Source organism: Heterodontus francisci, chromosome 7 (assembly GCF_036365525.1).
Source record: "Heterodontus francisci isolate sHetFra1 chromosome 7, sHetFra1.hap1, whole genome shotgun sequence".
In the NCBI taxonomy this organism is placed as follows: domain Eukaryota; kingdom Metazoa; phylum Chordata; class Chondrichthyes; order Heterodontiformes; family Heterodontidae; genus Heterodontus; species Heterodontus francisci.
Window position 1 is genome coordinate 162,475 of NC_090377.1, and position 18,940 is coordinate 181,414.

General features: G+C 45.5%; 1 protein-coding gene across 5 annotated transcripts in view; it reads right to left on the reverse strand.

Moving 5' to 3' along the window:
* Positions 1-3,939: 3,939 nt before the first annotated feature.
* The window catches only part of tmem169b (transmembrane protein 169b), an 81,729-nt gene continuing 66,728 nt past the window's right edge, over positions 3,940-18,940 (reverse strand). For 3 of the 5 annotated variants that reach the window (XM_068034688.1, XM_068034691.1, XM_068034692.1), the window contains 2 exons: positions 16,402-16,791; positions 3,940-5,944 (listed from right to left, as the gene is read on the reverse strand). In XM_068034688.1, coding sequence (XP_067890789.1) covers positions 5,322-5,944; positions 16,402-16,672 — 894 coding nt within the window. In that variant the 5' untranslated portion in view covers positions 16,673-16,791 and the 3' untranslated portion in view covers positions 3,940-5,321. Of the gene's footprint in view, positions 5,945-16,401; positions 16,818-18,940 lie in introns of all 5 variants that reach the window. The other 2 variants (XM_068034687.1, XM_068034689.1) reach the window with 1 other exon arrangement.

The window sequence follows — 18,940 nt, forward strand, 5'->3', positions numbered from 1 at the left end:
TGGAGATGATCATTGCCTGGCACTTGAATGGCGCAAATGTTACTTGCCACTTATCAGCCCAAGCCTGGATATTGTCCAGGTCTTGCTGCATTTCTACATGGACTGCTCCAGTATTTGAGGAGTCGCAAATGGAACAATGTGCAATCATCAGTGAACATCCCCACTTCTGACCTTATGATTGAAGGAAGGTCATTGATGAAACAGCTGAAGATGGTTGGGCCTAGGACGCTACCCTGAGGAACTCCTGCAGTGATGTCCTGGAGCTCAGATGATTGACCTCCAACAATCACAACCAATTCTGGAGAATTGCTAATGTTGTCCCCTTGTTTAAGAAGGGTAGCAGGGATAATCCAGGTAATTATAGACCGGTGAGCCTGACGTCAGTGGTAGGGAAGCTGCTGGAGAAGATACTGAGGGATAGGATCTATTCCCATTTGGAAGAAAATGGGCTCATCAGTGATAGGCAACATGGTTTTGTGCAGGGAAGGTCATGTCTTACCAACTTAATAGAATTCTTTGAGGAAGTGACAAAGTTGATTGATGAGGGAAGGGCTGTCGATGTCATATACATGGACTTCAGTAAGGCGTTTGATAAGGTTCCCCATGGCAGGCTGATGGAGAAAGTGAAGGCGCTTGGGGTCCAAGGTGTACTAGCTAGATGGATAAAGAACTGGCTGGGCAACAGGAGACAGAGAGTAGCAGTGGAAGGGAGTTTCTCAAAATGGAGACGTGTGACCAGTGGTGTTCCACAGGGATCCGTGCTGGGACCACTGTTGTTTGTGATATACATTAATGATTTGGAGGAAAGTATAGGTGGACTGATTAGCAAGTTTGCAGACGACACTAAGATTGGTGGAGTGGCAGATAGTGAAGGGGACTGTCAGAGAATACAGCAGAATATAGATAGATTGGAGAGTTGGGCAGAGAAATGGCAGATGGAGTTCAATCAGGGCAAATGCGAGGTGATGCATTTTGGAAGATCCAATTCAAGAGTGAACTATACAGTAAATGGAAAAGTCCTGGGGAAAATTGATGTCCAGAGAGATTTGGGTGTTCAGGTCCACTGTTCCCTGAAGGTGGCAACGCAGGTAAATAGAGTGGTCAAGAAGGCATACGGCATGCTTTCCTTCATCGGACGGGGCATTGAGTACAAGAGTTGGCAGGTCATGTTACAGTTGTATAGGACTTTGGTTCGGCCACATTTGGAATACTGCGTACAGTTCTGGTCGCCACATTATCAAAAGGATGTGGATGCTTTGGAGAGGGTGCAGAGGAGGTTCACCAGGATGTTGCCTGGTATGGAGGGCGCTAGCTATGAAGAGAGGTTGAGCAGATTAGGATTATTTTCATTAGAAAGACGGAGGTTGAGGGGGGACCTGATTGAGGTGTACAAAATCATGAGAGGTATAGATAGGGTGGATAGCAAGAGGCTTTTTCCCAGAGTGGGGGTTTCAATTACTAGAGGACACGAGTTCAAAGTGAAAGGGGAAAAGTTTAGGGGGGATATGCGTGGAAAGTTCTTTACGCAGAGGGTGGTGGGCACCTGGAACGCATTGCCAGCGGAGGTGGGAGATGCGGGCACGATGGAGTCTTTTAAGATGTATCTAGACAGATACATGAATGGGCAGGAAGAAAAGAGATACAGAACCTTAGAAAATAGGCGACATGTTTAGAGAGAGGATCTGGATCGGCGCAGGCTTGGAGGGCCGAAGGGCCTGTTCCTGTGCTGTAATTATCTTTGTTCTTTGTTCTTTTTTATCTTCCTTTGAGCTAGGTATGACTCCAACCAGCAGAGAGTTTTCCCCGATTCCCATTGATGTCAATTTTGCAAGGGCTCCTTGATGCCATACTCGGTCAAATGCTGCCTTGATGTCAAGGGCAGTCACTCTCACCTCACCTCTTGAGTTCAGCCCTTTTGTCCATATTTGAACCAAGGCTGTAATGAGGTCAGGAGCTGAGTGACCCTGGCGGAACCCAAACTGCGCATCACTGAGCAGGTTATTGCTAAGCAAGTACCGCTTGATGACACCTTCCATCATTTTGTTGATGATTGACAGTAGACTGATGGGGCGGTAATTGGCCAGGTTGGACTTGTCCTGCTTCTTGTGTACAGGCCATACCTGGGCAATTTTCCACATTTCCGGGTAGATGCCAGTGTTGTAGCTGTACTGCAACAGCTTGGCCAGGGGTGCGGCAGGTTCTGAAGCACAGGTCTTCAGTACTATTACCAGAATATTGTCAGGACCCTTTGCAGTATTCAGTGCCGTCGGTCATTTCTTGATATCACGTGGAGTGAATCGAATTGGCTGAAGTCTGGCATCTGTAATGCTGGGGACTTCAGGAGGGGGCTGAGATGGATCATCAACACGGCATTTCTGGCTGAAGATTGTTGCAAATGCTTCAGCCTTATCTTTCACACTGATGTGCTGGGCTCTCCCATCATTGAGGATGAGGATATTTGTGGAGCCATCTCCTCCAGTTAGTTGTTTCATTGTCCACCACCATTCACGACTGGATGTGGCAGGACTGCAGAGCTTTGATCTGATCCATTGGTTATGGGATCGCTTAACTTTGTCTGTTGCATGCTGCTTATGCAACATCCTTGACCTTAGCACCAGGGAGGCAACATACCATGCTGGAGTCACGTTTGCAGCCACAGAAACACCTACCTGTACCCCTTACGATATAATCCCCCATCACAAAAGCTCTTCCACTCCTTTTTCAACCCTCCTGTGCAGCAGAACCATCTTTGGTGCCACGGACCTGGCTGTTGCTGCTTTCCCCTGGGAGGCCATCTCCCCCAACAGTGTCCAAAGCGGTATATCTGTGAGAGGGGGATAGCCACAGGGGACTCCTGTACTACCTGCCTGTGCCTATGACTCCGCCTGGTGGTCACCTTCTCTGTCTGTGCTGCCATTACCTGCAGTGTGACCACCTCTCTAAACGTGCTATCCATGACGTCCTCAGCATCGCGGATGCTCCACAGTGAATCCACCCGCAGCTCCAGCTCCGTAATGCGGGTAGCTGTAGCCGGATACACCTCCTGCACACATGGTCATCAGGGACACTGGAAGCTTCCCTGATTTCCGACATAGCGCAGGAGGAGCAGATCACAGGGCTGAGCTCTCCTGTCATGACTTACCTTTAAATTAATTGAGTTACTCTCTTTAAAAAAATACTAATTACTCCAATATGTGTAGAATAGTTCTTGTCAGGTGATGTTGAAGATCAGTTTGGTCAGGCTTTCCAAGAAAAATGCAGCAACAGTTTCAGCCTGTTTCTTACACTTGCTTCTCAGAGCTTCTCAAAGAGATGGAAAACTGGCAGGCTTTTCAAAGAGCTGGAACAAGCTGAGGTGGGGTTTGCTCCCTTGGTAGGTTTTCTCCAACTGTCTTTTTTTGACATTGTCCAGATCACGAACTCACTGTCCAAAGTGAAACTAAAAACAATGTCACAAGAGTCAAGCCACTCCTTTGTAAACATATTACCCCAAGTTAAAAAAAGACCCTGCTGGGTAATTATCTGAAGACAGGTGCCTTCCAGTAAGGGCTTGTTTTTAGCACTCCTTGATTGGTTCAGTAACTGTTGGTTACAAGCTCAGTCCAAAAGACCTTCTGATGACCTCTTAAAAAAAACAAAAGTTCCAGCATTTATGGAATCTTTTTTCAGTTTTGACACACAAATCCTCATAATTGAATGAAAAAAAATGGAAGTACTCAGAACACTGTTAAGTCTATAACATGAAATGAAATGTCTAAGAGCTTGGAGAGACATGAGCTAATCAGAAAGAGGCAGCATGTTTTTCTATAAGATTGGTCATACTTAGCAGTCTTAGAGTTCTCTGAAAAAATAAAAAGATAAAGAAATGCAGTAGCTTTTATAGACTTTCAAAACACCTTTTATAAGATACCATTTAAAATGTGGCACCATGGACAGAGTTACTTGGAGGACAGAAAGCAAACAGTAGGGGTAAAAGGAAGTTTCTCAGACTGGAAGACATGGTGATGCCATTCATTTATTAAATATACATATATAAACAATATTGAAAATTGTAAGTGACATAAAATTGAGGGGTACGGCAATTTTTCACAATTGTGAAAGACAACAAGAACACAGGTGGATTAAGCAGATGGACAGATAGTTGGCAGATGCAGTTCATAACACATTTTGGAAGTAATGAGGAAATATATGTTAAATGGAGTAGATGAGTAAAGATTCCTGGTGTGCTATTATAAAGGTGATAATGAAAATTGACAAGACTATAAAGTTAAATGGAATTCTCCATTTTGTGTCTAGGAAAAACATGGATTTAACCTTGAACTTGAACAAGACCTTAGCCTGGCTGCAGCTGGAGCTTTAAGCACCTCATTATAGGGAGTATTTAAAATCATTGGGAAAAGGTATAGTGTAGATCAACTAAGATGTTAGAGTCATAGAGTTATACAGAACAGAAACAGGCCCATCGTGTCCGTGCTGGCCATCAAGCACCTAACCATTCTAATTCCATTTTCCAGCACTTGGCCTGTAGCCTTGTATGCTATGACGTTTCAAATGCTCATCTAAATACTGCTTAAATGTTGAGAGGGTTCCTGCCTCTATCACCTCTTCAGGCAGGGTTGAGGCATTACATGTTGCTAGGGTTGAGGCGTTGCACTTATAACTACATAATTGACAATTTTTTTTGCAAGTGGGGTATGTCAGCGTGTATCAAATGCAAATGGTGTATGTGTTTAACCAGTCGTTTTGCCAGTCTGAAGCTCATTCTTTTATCAGTAGTGGAGTAAGCCCTGCTCATTTTTTCCCTCAACACTTAAGGCCTTATAGTTTTTTTGAATGTAATCTTTAAATCAATATTTTTAACAGGGAAAGCACCCAGATTATAAATGATACAAGCCAGCACCTTTCAGAATTTAAAATAAATAAATAAGTTCAATATCAAGTATTCTCCATTTGGCCTAAAGCCATCCATCATTTGCATCTGCCTGCATGGCGAGGGGCTCAGGCCTGCACTAATGAGAATGTCGGAGGCAGTTCAAATTGAGGGAGATCTGGCTCTTGAAACAAAGTAATAGTGGGAATTGGCAAGAGGCATACAAGCTTCCCCATGAATTGACTGAGACGGATCTTACACGTCTTATCAGTCTAAAGAGCTCACATTTCTTGTTAAAAGCATACATTAGTTACATGCATCTTAATATTACAAATTCAAAAGCATCAACAAGGACAGAGAGAATTCATTTGAACATTCTGTCACTTTTGTTTCTTCTCAAAGTCTTAGGCAATTTCTTCAGATAGGTTCCTCCTCTCTGGATCAGCACTCTCTAGACAGCAGAGGTCTGCTCTCCTGCTGGTGCTGCCTTCCCCGATAGACTACCTGAAATGTTGTCAGAGTCCAGCAGCTCCACAATGCTATATGGGGAGCAATCCTCCAGTCCAAGCTTTCCGGACAGCCAGCCACAGAAACCTTTTTCCAAGTCCCGCACCGCTTGCCACCACTCACCAAATGACCAGGAAATCTGTGTCACGGTTGTGTATATGCTGAGGGACACTGAAATTACCACAATTAGCACTGGATAAAAAATAATCAAAAAGGGGCAAATTATAATCTTATGCCAGAAGGAGCGCTCCTCATTGTAAACCAGGAAAATATTATACCAGGTGATGGTCCCATAATAAAAGGACATGACAAAGGACAAGATAAAGATCACTGGAGCACACAGCAGGCTCCATAGGACAACTTGAGGACCTTGATACAACCCCACATCACATGCTTTCTTCTCGCCTTTTTCCTCAGGGGGTGGGGGCTCCTTGGACTTGGCTAGTTCTTGGAGCTCCTTCTCAGTCAGTGTTACGTGGATGTCCACCATCTGTCCCTTCTTCTTGCCACGGGTGATTGTGCCAGTTAGTGTCACATATCTGCTATCAGCCGGCACGTTCCAGCCACCTGTTCCACAAACAAAAGATTTTACCAACCAACAATATGAAATAAAAATTTCTCCGTGTTTTATTTGCAAAGTGATTCCTGACAACGCAACTGCCCGTTGACGTCAGAGCGTGCCAAGCTGCGCATATGCGCAGCTACAACTTGCCAGGACTAAATGGCGCATGCACAGGATGACATCATCGTGCAGCACAAACGTCATCGCGCCTGGCACATCTTTGTGCATGCGTAATAAAGCGTCATCAGGCATCCAGCCCCCCCAGTCAGCTGGAGGAAGCGGCTGAATGGGAGACTTTGAGGCTGCAGCTCGATCCCACTCGCCGCTCTCCCCCCTGGTAACTCGCTCCAGGCTTTGACACTTCCTCCCCTCAGCCGCTTGTTGCTCCCCCCCCGCTACTCCCCTCACCGATTGTTCCTCGCTTCGCGCCACCCCGCTCTCCGGCCAGTCACTCCCACTTCCCTGCGCCCCCCCCCCCACCTGCTAGCTGTAGACTGCACCTTTTCCCTCTACTCGGCCACTCGTTCCCTGTCCCCCGTGCAGCCGCTAGCTCTAGGCTGCGCCGCTTCCCTCCTCTCGGCCACTCGCTCTTACGTCGCCCCGTCACCCCTTGCGGCCTGCCTTGCTTCTTTGGGCAGAACGATGAACGTGGGAGCAAGTGGCGAGAGGAGGGAAGTGGCGTGGTTTAGAGCTAGTGGTTGGAGGAGGGGGTGGGGAGCGAGCGACCGGAGAGTGGGGTGGTGTGAGTGCGGAACAATTGGCCAGGGAAGTGGGGGGAGCAGCGAGGTCTGGAGCAAGTGGCTGTGGGGGGGGGGGGGGGGGGGGGGAAAAAGAGAGAAAGGGGCCGGCGGGAGGTTGGGGGAAAGCGAGTTGTCGGTGGGGGGGGGGGGGGGGGGGGGTGCAGGGGTGGACGGCGGGAGAGCCACCGGTGGGGCAGGAGCTAGTAGCTGTGTTCAGGTGAAATCAGTCTTGGTCAGTCATGTAAATGAATCACGAATTGGCAGCACATTTTATACTTGGCCCGATTTTCTTTCCCATCAATCAGGGTGCCAATTCACAATCTTCCAATAGAAATTCAATCATAAAATTCCTTTTGTATTTAATTACTGAAATATTAAATGGATCTGAGGATTATATTTAGTATCCTATAACTACATAGTAGCATATTACTGGGCTTTCTTTCAACTTAATGTGAGGTTAGTTTACTGGAATGATCTAGCCATAAGCATTTCCTGTGATAAATTAAGCAGCGCCATCTTTAATCCTGGCAGCTTCCTGAACGTCAGAGACACTGACGTTCCAGTTGAAGAGCCTGCATTTGCACATGTGCAAGTACTGCACCTCCTAGTGGTTGCGTTGTCAGCAAAGAAACAGCTGAGTGCACTGGTTACAGCAAAGGCTATGGGGCCTGATAACACCCAGCTGCACTGCTGAAGACTTGAGCTCCAGAACAAGCTACCTCTAGACAAGCTGTTCCAGTACAGCTACAGCACTGGCATCAACCCGACAATGTGGAAAATTGTCCAGATATGTTCTGTCCACAAAAAGTAGGACAAATCCAATCCAGCCAATTACCACCTAGCCTACTCTCATTCAACAGCAAAGTGATGTAAGAGGTTGCTGACAATGCTATCTAGTGGCACTTACTCAGCAATAATCGCTCACCAATGCTCAGCTTGGGTTCTGACAGGACCACATGGCTCCAGATTGTATTACAGCCTTGGTCCAAACATGGACAAAAGAGCTGAATTCCAGTGGTAAGAGTGACTTCCCTGACATCAAGACAGCATGTAATCGAGTGTGGTATCAAGGAGTCCTAGTAAAACTGAAGCTGATAAAAATCGGGGGAAAACTTTCCACTAGCCACAGTCATATCTAGCCCAAAGGAAGATGGTTGTGGTTGTTGGAGCCAATCATCTCAGCCCCAGGACATCATTACAGGAGTTCCTCAACCAATCTTCAGGTGCCACATCTTCCCTCCATTATAAAGGTCAGAAGTGGGGATGTTCGCTGATAATTGCAGTGTTCAGTTCCTTTCACATCTCGCAAGATAATAAAGCAGCCTGTGTTCGCATGCAGTAAGACCCGGACAAAATTTAAATTTGGGCTGTTAAGTGCAAACATCCGTGCCAGACAAGTTCCAGGCAATGACCATCTCTAACAAGATAGTCTAACCTTCTCCCCATGACATCCAATGATAACACCATCATCAAATCCCTACTACCAACATCCTGCAGGTCACAATTGACCAGAAACTTAACTGGATAAGCCACAAAACACTGTGTCTCCAAGAGCAGGCCAGAGGTTGGGAATTCTGCAGTTGTTGACTCAACTCTTGACTCCCCAAAGTCTTTCCATCATCTACAAGCTGCAAGTCATGAGCATGATGGAATACTCTCCACTTTCCTGGATCACTGCGGCTTCAACAACACTCAAGAAGCTCGACACCATCCAGGACAAAGCAGCTCGCTTGATCGGCACCCCATCCAACACCTTAAACATTCACTCCTTCCACCACTGACGCACAGTGGCAGCAGTGTGTACCATCTACAAAATGCACTGGAGAAACTCACCACGCCTCCACTGACAGCATCTTCCAAACCCACAACCTCTTTCAGCTAGAACAAATGCAGTGGAGGGAACATCACCAACTGCAAATTCCCCTCCAAGTCACACACCATCCTGACTTGGAAATATATTGCTGTTCCTTCATTGTCGCCAGATCAAAATCCTGGAACTCCCTTCCTAACAGCACTGTGTGTGTACCTGCACCAGATGGACTGCAGTGGTTCAAGAAGGCAGCTCACCACCGCCTTCTCAAAGGCAATTAGGGATGAGCAACAAATGCTGGCCCACATCCCAAGAAAGAATGTTAAAAAAAAAAGCAGGCACATGAGAACACCACCACCTGCAAGTTCCCCTCCAAGTCAGATATCAACCTGACTTGGAATTATATCACTGTTCCATCAATGTTGCCGAGTCAAAATTGTGGAACTCCCTCCTTAACATCACTGGGGATGCACCTCCACCCCATGACAGCAGTGGTTCCAAGCAGCATCTCGCAAGCACCTTGTCAAGAGCAAGTAGGGATGGGCAACAAATGCTGACCTTCCAGTGACGCTCACATCCCAAGGACGAAGAAAAGAAAAGAAAATACAAGTCTGTTTTTTCAGCATAAATTGTTTTCAGCCATTTAACCCATCAATTGCTTTTCTGGGACCAGAGTCAGTGCTTCTGCGACCTGTTCCAGTTTGCTTTCTCCCTCCTTCTTGAACTGCTGCAGTCCATAGTGTAGGTACACCCACAGCTCTGTTAGGGAGAGTGTTCCAGGACTTTGACCCAGTGACAGGGAAGGAGTGGCAATACAGTTCCAAGTCAGGATGGTGTGTGGCTTGGCTGGCGGTCTTCCTACGCATCTGCTGCCCTTGTCCTTCTAAGTGGTCGAGGGCATGAGTTTGGAAGGTTCTATCAAAGCTGGCTTGGCGAATTGTTGAAGTGCATCTTGTAGATGGTACACAATGCTGCCACTGCATGTCAATGGTGAAGGGAGTAAATGTTTAAGGTAGTGGATGGAGTGCCGATTAAGTGGCTGTTTTGGCTTGGATGGGGTCGAGCTTCTTGAGTGTTGTTGGAGCTGTACTCATCCAGGCAAGTGGACAATATTCCATCACACTCCTGAATTGTGCCTTGTAGATGGTGGACAGGTTTTGGGAAGTCAGGAGTGAGTTATTTGCCACAGAATTCCCAACTTCTGACCTGCTCTCACAGTCAAAGTATTTATGTGGCTGCTCCAGTTCAGTTTCTGGTCAGTGCTAACCCACAGGGTGGTGATGATGGGGGATTCAGCAAAGGTAAGGCCATTGAATGTCAAGGGGGAGATGGTTAGATTCTCTCTTGTTGGAGATGGTCATTGCCTGGCACTTGTGTGGCACAAATGTACTTGCCAATTATCAGCCTAAGCCAGAATGTTATCCAGATCTTGTTGCATGCGGGCTTGGCTTGCTTCAGCATCTGAAAAGTTGTGAATGGTACTGAACAATGTACAACCATCAGTATACATTCTACTTGTGACCTTATGTTGGAGTGAAGGTCATTGATGAAGCAGCTGAAGATGGTTGGGCCTCTTACATTGCCCTGAGGAACTGCTGCTGCAATGTCCTGGGGCTGAGATGATTGCCACCAAGTACAACCATCCTCTTTTGTATGAGGTGTGACTCCAATCAGTGGAAAGTTTCCCCCCCCGATTCCCATTGACTGAAATTTTGCTAGGGGTCCTTGATGCCAGACTCAGTCAAATGCTGCCTTGATGTCAAGGGCAGTTACTCTCACCTCATCTCTGGAATTCAGCTCTTTTGTCCATGCTTGGACCAAGGCTATAATGAGCAGCCCTGGCAGAAGGAAAACTGAGCTTCGGTGAGCAGGCTATTGCTGAGTAAGTGCTGCTTGAAAGCACTGGCGATGACACTTTCCTACACATTGCTGAGGATTGAGAGTTGACTGATGGAGCGGTAATTGGCCGGATTGGATTTATCCTGCTTTTTGTGTACAGGACACACCTGGGCAATTTTCTACATTGCCGGGTAGTTGTACTAGAACAGCTTGGCTAAGGGCGCAGCTAGTTCTGGAGCACGTCTTCAGAACTACAGCCGGGATGTTGGCAGGGCCAGAGCATTTGCTGTATCCAGTGCCTTCCTGTTTCTTGATATCAGAGTGATATGTGGAATGAATTGAATTGTCTGAAGACTAGGATCTATGATGGTGGGGACCTCAGGAGGATCACCAACCCGGTACCTCTGACTGAAGATGGTTGCAAATGCTTCAGCCTCGTCTTTTGCATAAATATGGCTCCCCCATCATTGAGAATGGGAATGTTGCTGAGCCTCCTCTTCTGGTTAGTTGTTTAATTGTCTACCACCATTCATGATTGGATGTGGCAGGACTGCAGAGCTGTGATTGGACCAGTTGGTTATGGGATCGCTTAGCTCTGTCTATAGCATGCTGCTTCCACTGTTTAGCATGCATGTCGTCCTGCATTGGAACTTCACTAGGTTGTCACCTCATTTTTAGATATGTCTAGTGCTCCTCCTGGCATGCTTTCCTACACTCCTCATCGAACCAGAGTTGAATCCCTGGCTTGATGGTAATGGTAGAGTGATGGATATGCCGGCCCACGAGGTTACAATTGTGGCTGAATACAATTCTACTCCTGCAACAACTCATGAATGCCCTGTTTTGAGCTGCCAGATCTGTTCTGAAGCTATTCCATTTAGCATGGTAGTAGTGCTACACAACACGATAGAGGGTGTCCTCAGCATGAACACAGGACTTAGTCTCCATAAGGACTGTGTTATGGTCAATCCTATCATGGACAGATACATCTGCAACAGATAGACTGGTGAGGATGATGTCAAGTAATTTTTCTCCTCTTGTTGGTCTGTTCAGTCTGGCAGATATGCCCTTCAGAATTTGGCTAACTCGGTCTAACACTGAGCCACTCTTGGTGATGAACACGGAAGTCATCCTCCACACAGAGTACACTGTGTGCCCTTACTAGTCAGTGCTTCTTCCTAGCAGCATTCAACATGGAGGAGCACCGACTCATCAGCTGTGGGAGGGCAGTGGTAATTAACAGGTTTCCTTGTCTGCGTTTGACCTGATTCCATGAAATTTCATGGGGTCCAGAGTCAATGTTGCGGACTTTCAGGGTCTCACCCTCCCTACTGTATACAATTGTGCTGTACCTCTGGTGGGTCGGTCCTGTTGGTGGGATGATGTTGGAGGAGTCTGGGACATTGGCTGTAAGATATGATTCAGTGAGTATGATTATCTCAAACTGTTGCTTGACCAGTCAATGGAAAAGCTCTCCCAATTTCGGCACAAGTCCCCAAATGTTAGTAAGGTGGGCTTTGCAGGGTTGTCTGGACAGAGTGTGCCTTTTTTATTTCCGGTGCCTAGGTTGATGCCAGGTGGTCTGTCTGGTTTAATCTTATTCAACTTTTCTGTAGTGGTTTGATACAACTGAGTGGCTTGCTAGGCCATTTCAGACAGCAGTTAAGAGTAAACCAAATTGCTGTCAGTCTAGTGTCACATGCAGGTAAGGACAGCAGATTACCTCCCCAAATGGGTTTTTATGACAATGTGATAATTTCACTATTAATGAGACTGACATTTTATTCCATATTCATTAATTAATTGAATTTAAATTCTCCAGCTGCCATAGTGGGATGTGAACTCATGTCTCTACAGCATTAGTCTGGGCCTCTGGCTTACTAGTTCAGTAACAGTACCACTATGCTACTGTTCTGCTTCTGTAACAGCTTTCATATCCTCAGGATGTCCCAAAGTGCTTCACACCTAATGATGTACTTTTCAAAACTTAGTTTTTAGTTTTTATGCAACAATGACTGAGGTGGATTTTATAATTTTTCATGGAGAGCACGCAAATCCAGCATGGAGGGTATTGGTTCAAATTAAGAAATTAAAAATATTCAATCGGGGTACTGTAATAGTAAGTGTTGTAATAAGAGTAGAAGCATAGAGCAGGGCCAGAAGTATTATTTAAAATTGATTGTTTAAAAAAAAAAGAGATGGTTTTTGTTTAGATTATGGATGGGCAGCTGCAATCCGTTGCTTGCAATTCTGTACCATGTGGGAACTTCAAGACATTTCATGCATCTTGGGCGACCACGTGTGCAGGAACTGTCTCCAGCTGCTTCAGCTCGAGCTTAGGATTTCCGAGCTTGAGGGGCAGCTGAAATCAATGTGCAGCATCAGGGAGCAGGAGAGTTGCCCGGATCCTATCTTCCAGGAGGTGGGCACCCCACATGCAGTAGGAGATCAGAATAGCGGGTGGGCGGCCATCCAAAGAGTAGGAAGAGGCAGGAAGTGTAGGAGCCTTTGGGGTGTGTGCCGCTCTCAAACGAGTACTCAGCTTTGGAGTGACGGCACCTTAAAGGAGTGCAGTCCAGACCATGGCACCAATGGGCATGGGTCTGCACAGGAAGGATCTTATTAGATGGGAGTGGACTGAGAAGGACTGCAAGGAATGCAAAGGCAGATTTACAATAAATGTGTGTAAATGCACAAAGTGTGGTGAATAAGGTTAGTGAGCTACAAGCACAAATAGCAGTATGGGAATATGATGTAGTGGAAATAATGGAAACGTGGCTTAAAAATGGCGAAGACTGGGCGTTTAATATACAAGGATATAAAGTGCTCAGAAAAGATAGAGAAGGAAAAAAAGGTAGAGAAGGAAAAAAAAGGGAGGTGGGGTGGCAGTATTGATTAGGGAAGATATTGCAGTGTTGGAAAGTGAGGATGTCCTTGAAGGGGCAAGGACAGAATCCATTTGATTAGTGCTGAGAAGCAAAACCGGTATGATCACATTACCAGGGCTATTTTGTAGGCCTCCAAATAGTGTGTTAGAGAGAGAGAGAGAAGCAAATCTGCAGGGAAATCACAGAGATGTGCAAGAACAATAGAGTGCTGATACTGGAAGACTTTAATTACCCAAATATTGATTGGGATAATTCTAGAGTAAAGGGTAAGGAGAGGGAGGAATTTCTGAAACGTGCTCAAGAGAACTTCCTTGATCAGTATGTTCTCAGCCCAACTAGAAAGGAAGCATTGCTAGATGTGGTGTGGGAAATGAGGTGGGCCAAGTGTCTGTCAGGGAGCACTTGGGTAAGAGTTATTATCGTACCATAACGTTTAGACTAGTAATGCAGAAAAGCAAGGAACAAAATAAGTTAGAACATCTAGATTGGAAGAGAGCTAATTTCAATGTCTCATGAGAAGGGATTTAGCCAGGGTAGAATGGAACCAAAGACTGACGGGAAGAACTGTATTGGAACAATGGAAGAGATGCTTCAGGTAAACGCTAAATACATTCCATCGAGGGCGAAAGGTAAGGGAACCAATAACAGGACTCCTTAGATGACGAAGGAGATAGAGATGATGATGAAACAAAAAAAGAGGGTGTATGATGTATGTCAGGTGAATTCTTCAAGTGTGAACCAGGCCACATACAATAAGTTGAGAGGGGAGGTGAAGAGGAAAATTAGACTGATAAAGAGAATATGAAAATAGAATGGCAGGCAACATAAAGGGGAACTCAAAAATCTTCTACGGGCATGAAAATACTAAGTGGGTAGTAAAAGATGGAGTGGGGTCTATTAGGGACAAAGAAGGTAATATATGCTTAGAGGTGCAGGGCAAGCCTAATATAAATATACTTAGTAAATACTTTGTATCAGTGCTCACCAAGGAAGCAGAATCTGACAAAATATCAGTAAAAGGGGAGACAGTAGAGGCAATGGATAGGGTAAAAATTGAGATGGGGGAGGTACTAAAAAGGCTGTCTATGCTTAGGGTAGATAAGTCACCTGGCCCGGATGGCTTACATATAGAAACGTAGAAAATAGGCGCAGGAGCAGGCCATTCGGCCCTTCGAGCCTGCACTGCCATTCAATACGATCATGGCTGATCATCCAAACTCAGTACCCTGTTCTCGCTTTCTCCCCGTATCCCTTGATTCCTTTAGCCCTAAGAACTATATCTAACTCTTTCTTGACTATATTTAATGATTTGGTCTCAACTGCTTTCTGTGGTAGAGAATTCCACAGGTTCACCACTCTCTGGGTGAAGAAATCCCTCCTCATCTCAGTCCTAAATGGCTTACCTCTTATCCTTAGATTGTAACCCCTCGTCCTGGACTCCCTCGCCATTGGGAACATCCTTCCTGCATCTAGTCTGTCCAGTCCTGTTAGATTTTGTAGGTTGCTATGAAATCCCCTCTCATTCTTCTATAACTCTAGCGAATACAAGCCTAATCGACCCAATCTCTCTTCATACGTTTATTCTTTACATCCCAGGTTGCTAAAGGAAGTGGTGATGGAGATAGCAGAAGGGTTCTCCATAATCTTCCAATCTTCCCCAGACATGGAGGAGGTGCCAGAGGATTGGAGAGTGACAAATATGACATCCTTATTGAAGATAGGATGTAAGGACAATCCTAGCAACTACTGGCCAGTTAGTTTAACATCAGTGGTGGGTAAGGTTTTAAAAACAACAAGCAGGGAAAAAAAATCAACAGACACTTGGAAAGGTTTGAGTTAATTAACGATAGCCAGCATGGATTTAGAACCATAGAAAAGTTGCAGCACAGAAAGTGGCCATTCAGTCCATCATGTCTGCGCCGACTAAAAAACTAGCAACCCAATCTAATCCCATCTATTTGTAAAAGGCAGATAATGCTTGATTAATCTAACTGAATTTTTTGATGAAGTAACAGAGGCAGTTGATGGAGGGAATGTGGTGGATGTTGTTAAAATGGATGTCAAGAAAGTGTTTGATAAGGTACCACATAAAAGGCTGTTAGCAATATTGAGGCTCATGGAATAGGAGGGTCAGTGTCCAATTGGTTCAAGAGGCAGCTCCCCACCACCTTCTCAAGGTCAATTAGGGGTGAGCAATAAATGCTGGCCTAGCCAGTGATGCCCACATCCCATGAATTAAAAATAAAATTGGCTTAAGGACAGAAAACAGCAAGTTGTAGTAAATGTTTTTTTTCAGACTGGAAGATGGTAGACAGTGGTGTCCCCAAGGGTCAGTGCTGGGACCATTGCTTTTTTGCAAAATATAAATGATTTGGATCTTGGAATACAGAATAGAATCTCAAAATTTGCTGATGACACCAAAATTGGAGGTGTGGCAAACAGTGAAGATGATATGAATCACCTGTAACAGGACATAAATAGACTAGCAGAATGGGCAAAGAGGTGGCAGATGGAATTTAATGCTGACAAATGTGAGGTGATGCATTTTGGCAGAAGAAATAGGGAGAGGTAATGTATACTTAATGGCACAGTTCTAAAGAGTGCGCAGGAGCAGAGGGACTTGGTGCATGTGCATCAATCTATGAAGGTGGCAGGACATATTGAGTGTGTGTTTTTTTTATTCTTTCAAGGATACCAAGGGAAGTAAGGATAGAAACTGTAGAAGCACAAGCCATAATCTTCTAATCCTCCTTAGAGGCAGGGGTACTGCTAGGGGACTGCAGAATTGCAAATGTTATGTCCTTGTTCAAAACAGGCTATAAGGATTTTTTTTTTTATTTTTCATGGGATGTAGGCATCGCTGACTAGGTCAATCTAAAGGAGAGAGTGAAAATCAGCTAAAATTCCCACTTCTGATCACTATTCTATGATCCAGCTGAATAGTGCGTGGCTGTAATACTTACTGTGACTCACAGCACATACAGGCAAATGGCTATACAGATGAGGGCTACTAATACCTGTGAATTAAACCCCAGGAAGTGTCACTCCACTAATGCCTGTGAATCAAACCACAGCAAAAGTCATTGGCATTAGGGAAGAGGGAGCAATGAGAAAAACATCAGAGGAGTTAATAATGCACAGATGAGCTGAGGGCCCAATCTGCAGTTTGAATCTACCCGTAGTACCTTCTACAGTCGGAGGACAAAGAAAGTTTGTCCTCTCCTCAGTGTTCTTAGCTGTGGTATCTGGGTCATGCTGGTATTCCTCCACCTTCTCACTCCCTGTGCGGTAGATTATAATTGACTCTGGTCTTGGCTCTTTCTTCCTCTTTTTCTTCCGCTCTATGGTAGCTTCTCCTTCCTTCTCAAACATCCCAGCTATCTGCCCAGCTTTTTGTGGGGAGCTCTGCTGTGACCCCTGAGTTGCCTGCTCCATGCCGATGTTGTTTTGGGGCATCTTGTTGTATACTTGTCACAGAGTAATCACGTTACAGACGAAGTGTTGCTGCTTCCGACAGCTCCATCAGAATCTACTCTGCACATGCCTTAGGCACAGAACTCCTGTTGTTAAAATAACTGACGCACAAAACAATCGTTAAAATCTGAAAGAGAAATGACAAACATACAAATGACAGCTTGATATTCCTTCTTTTTCATTTGGCATGGGGGCAGTCATGAGAAAACTCCTGCCCTTTACTCAGTTATTCAATGTTCCCCCTAACGACATAGCTGACATTGAGAATTCCTTAAATAACAGAAAGTGCTGGAAATACTCAGCAGGTCAGGCAGCATCTGTGGAGAGAGAAGCAGTGTTAACGTTTCAGGTCTGTGACCTTACGTCAGAACTGGCAAAGGTTAGAAAAGAATTAGGTTTTAAACAAGAAAAAGTGGGATGGGGTGGGGGGGGGGGGGGGTAAGAGAACAAAAGGGAAGGTGTGTGATAGGGCAGAGGGCAGGAGAGATTAAATAACAAAGCTGTCATGGGACAAAGGCAAAGAGTGTGTTAATGCTTGTTATAGAGTTATACAGCACAGAAACGGGCCCTTCGGCCCATCGGGTCCGTGCCAACCATCAAGCACCGAACTATTCTAATCCCATTTTCCAGCACTTGGCCCATAGCCTTGCATGCTATGGCATTTCAAGTGCTCATCTAAATACTTGTTAAATGTTGAGGGTTCCTGCCTCTACCAACTCTTCAGGCAGTGCGTTCCAGATTCAAATCATCCTCTGGGTGAAAAACATTTTCCTCACTTCCCCTCTAAACCTCCTGCCACCTTACCACCTGAAATCTATGCCCCCTGGTTATTGATCCCTCCGCTAAGAGAACAAGTTTCTTCCTATCCAACCTATCAATGCCCCTCATAATTTTGTATACCTCAATCATGTCCCCCCTCAGCCTTCTCTGCTCCAAGGAAAACAACCCTAGCCTTTTCAGTAATAAAAGCAAAATACTGCAGCTGCTGGAAATCTGAAATAAAAACAAGAAATGCTGGAATCATTCAGCAGGTCTGGCAGCATCTGTGGAAAGAGAAGCAGAGTTAACGTTTCGGGTCAGTGACCCTTCATCGGAACTAGCCTTTTCAGTCTCTTTTCACAGCTGAAATGCTCCAGCCCAGGCAACATCCTGGTGAATCTCCTCTGCACCCTCTCCAGTGCAATCACATCCTTCCAATAGCGTGGTCCCCAGAACTGTACACAGTACTCCAGCTGTGGCCTAACTAGTGTTTTATACAGCTCCATCATAACCTCCCTGCTCTTATATTCTATGCCTCAGCTAATAAAGGCAAGTAACCCATATGCCTTCCTAACCACATTATCTACCTGTGCTGCTGCCTTCAGTGATCTGTGGACAAGGTCCCTCTGACCCGCTGTGCTTCCCAGGGTCCTATCATCTATTGTATATTCCCTTGCCTTATTGGTCCTCCCAAAATGCATCATCTCACTTCTCAGGATTAAATTCCATTTAGGGGTAGGCAGTGTCGTAGTGGTATTATCACTGGACTAGTACATTAGAACATTACAGCGCAGTACAGGCCCTTCGGCCCTCGATGTTGCGCCGACCTGTGAAACCATCTGACCTACACTATTCCATTTTCATCCATATGTCTATCCAATGACCACTTAAATGCCCTTAAAGTTGGTGAGTCTACTACTGCTGCAGGCAGGGCGTTCCACGCCCCTACTACTCTCTGAGTAAAGAAAGTACCTCTAACATCTGTCCTATATCTATCACCCCTCAACTTAAAGCTATGTCCCCTCGTGTTTGCCATCACCATCCGAGGAAAAAGACTCTCACTATCCACCCTATCTAACCCTCTGATTATCTTATATGTCTCTATTAAGTCACCTCTCCTCCTCCTTCTCTCCAACGAAAACAACCTCAAGTCCCTCAGCCTTTCCTCGTAAGACCTTCCCTCCATACCAGGCAACATCCTAGTAAATCTCCTCTGCACCCTTTCCAAAGCTTCCACATCCTTCCTATAATGCGGTGACCAGAACTGCATGCAATACTCCAGGTGCGGTCTCATCAGAGTTTTGTACAGCTGCAGCATGACCTCGTGGCTCCGAAACTCGATCCCCCTAATAAAAGCTAACACACCATATGCCTTCTTAACAGCCCTATTAAATCCCTGAAAGTTTCTACCCAGGTTATGTACCTGGACACCAAGATCTCTCTGTTCATCTACACTACCAAGAATCTTCCCATTAGCCCAGTACTCTGCAT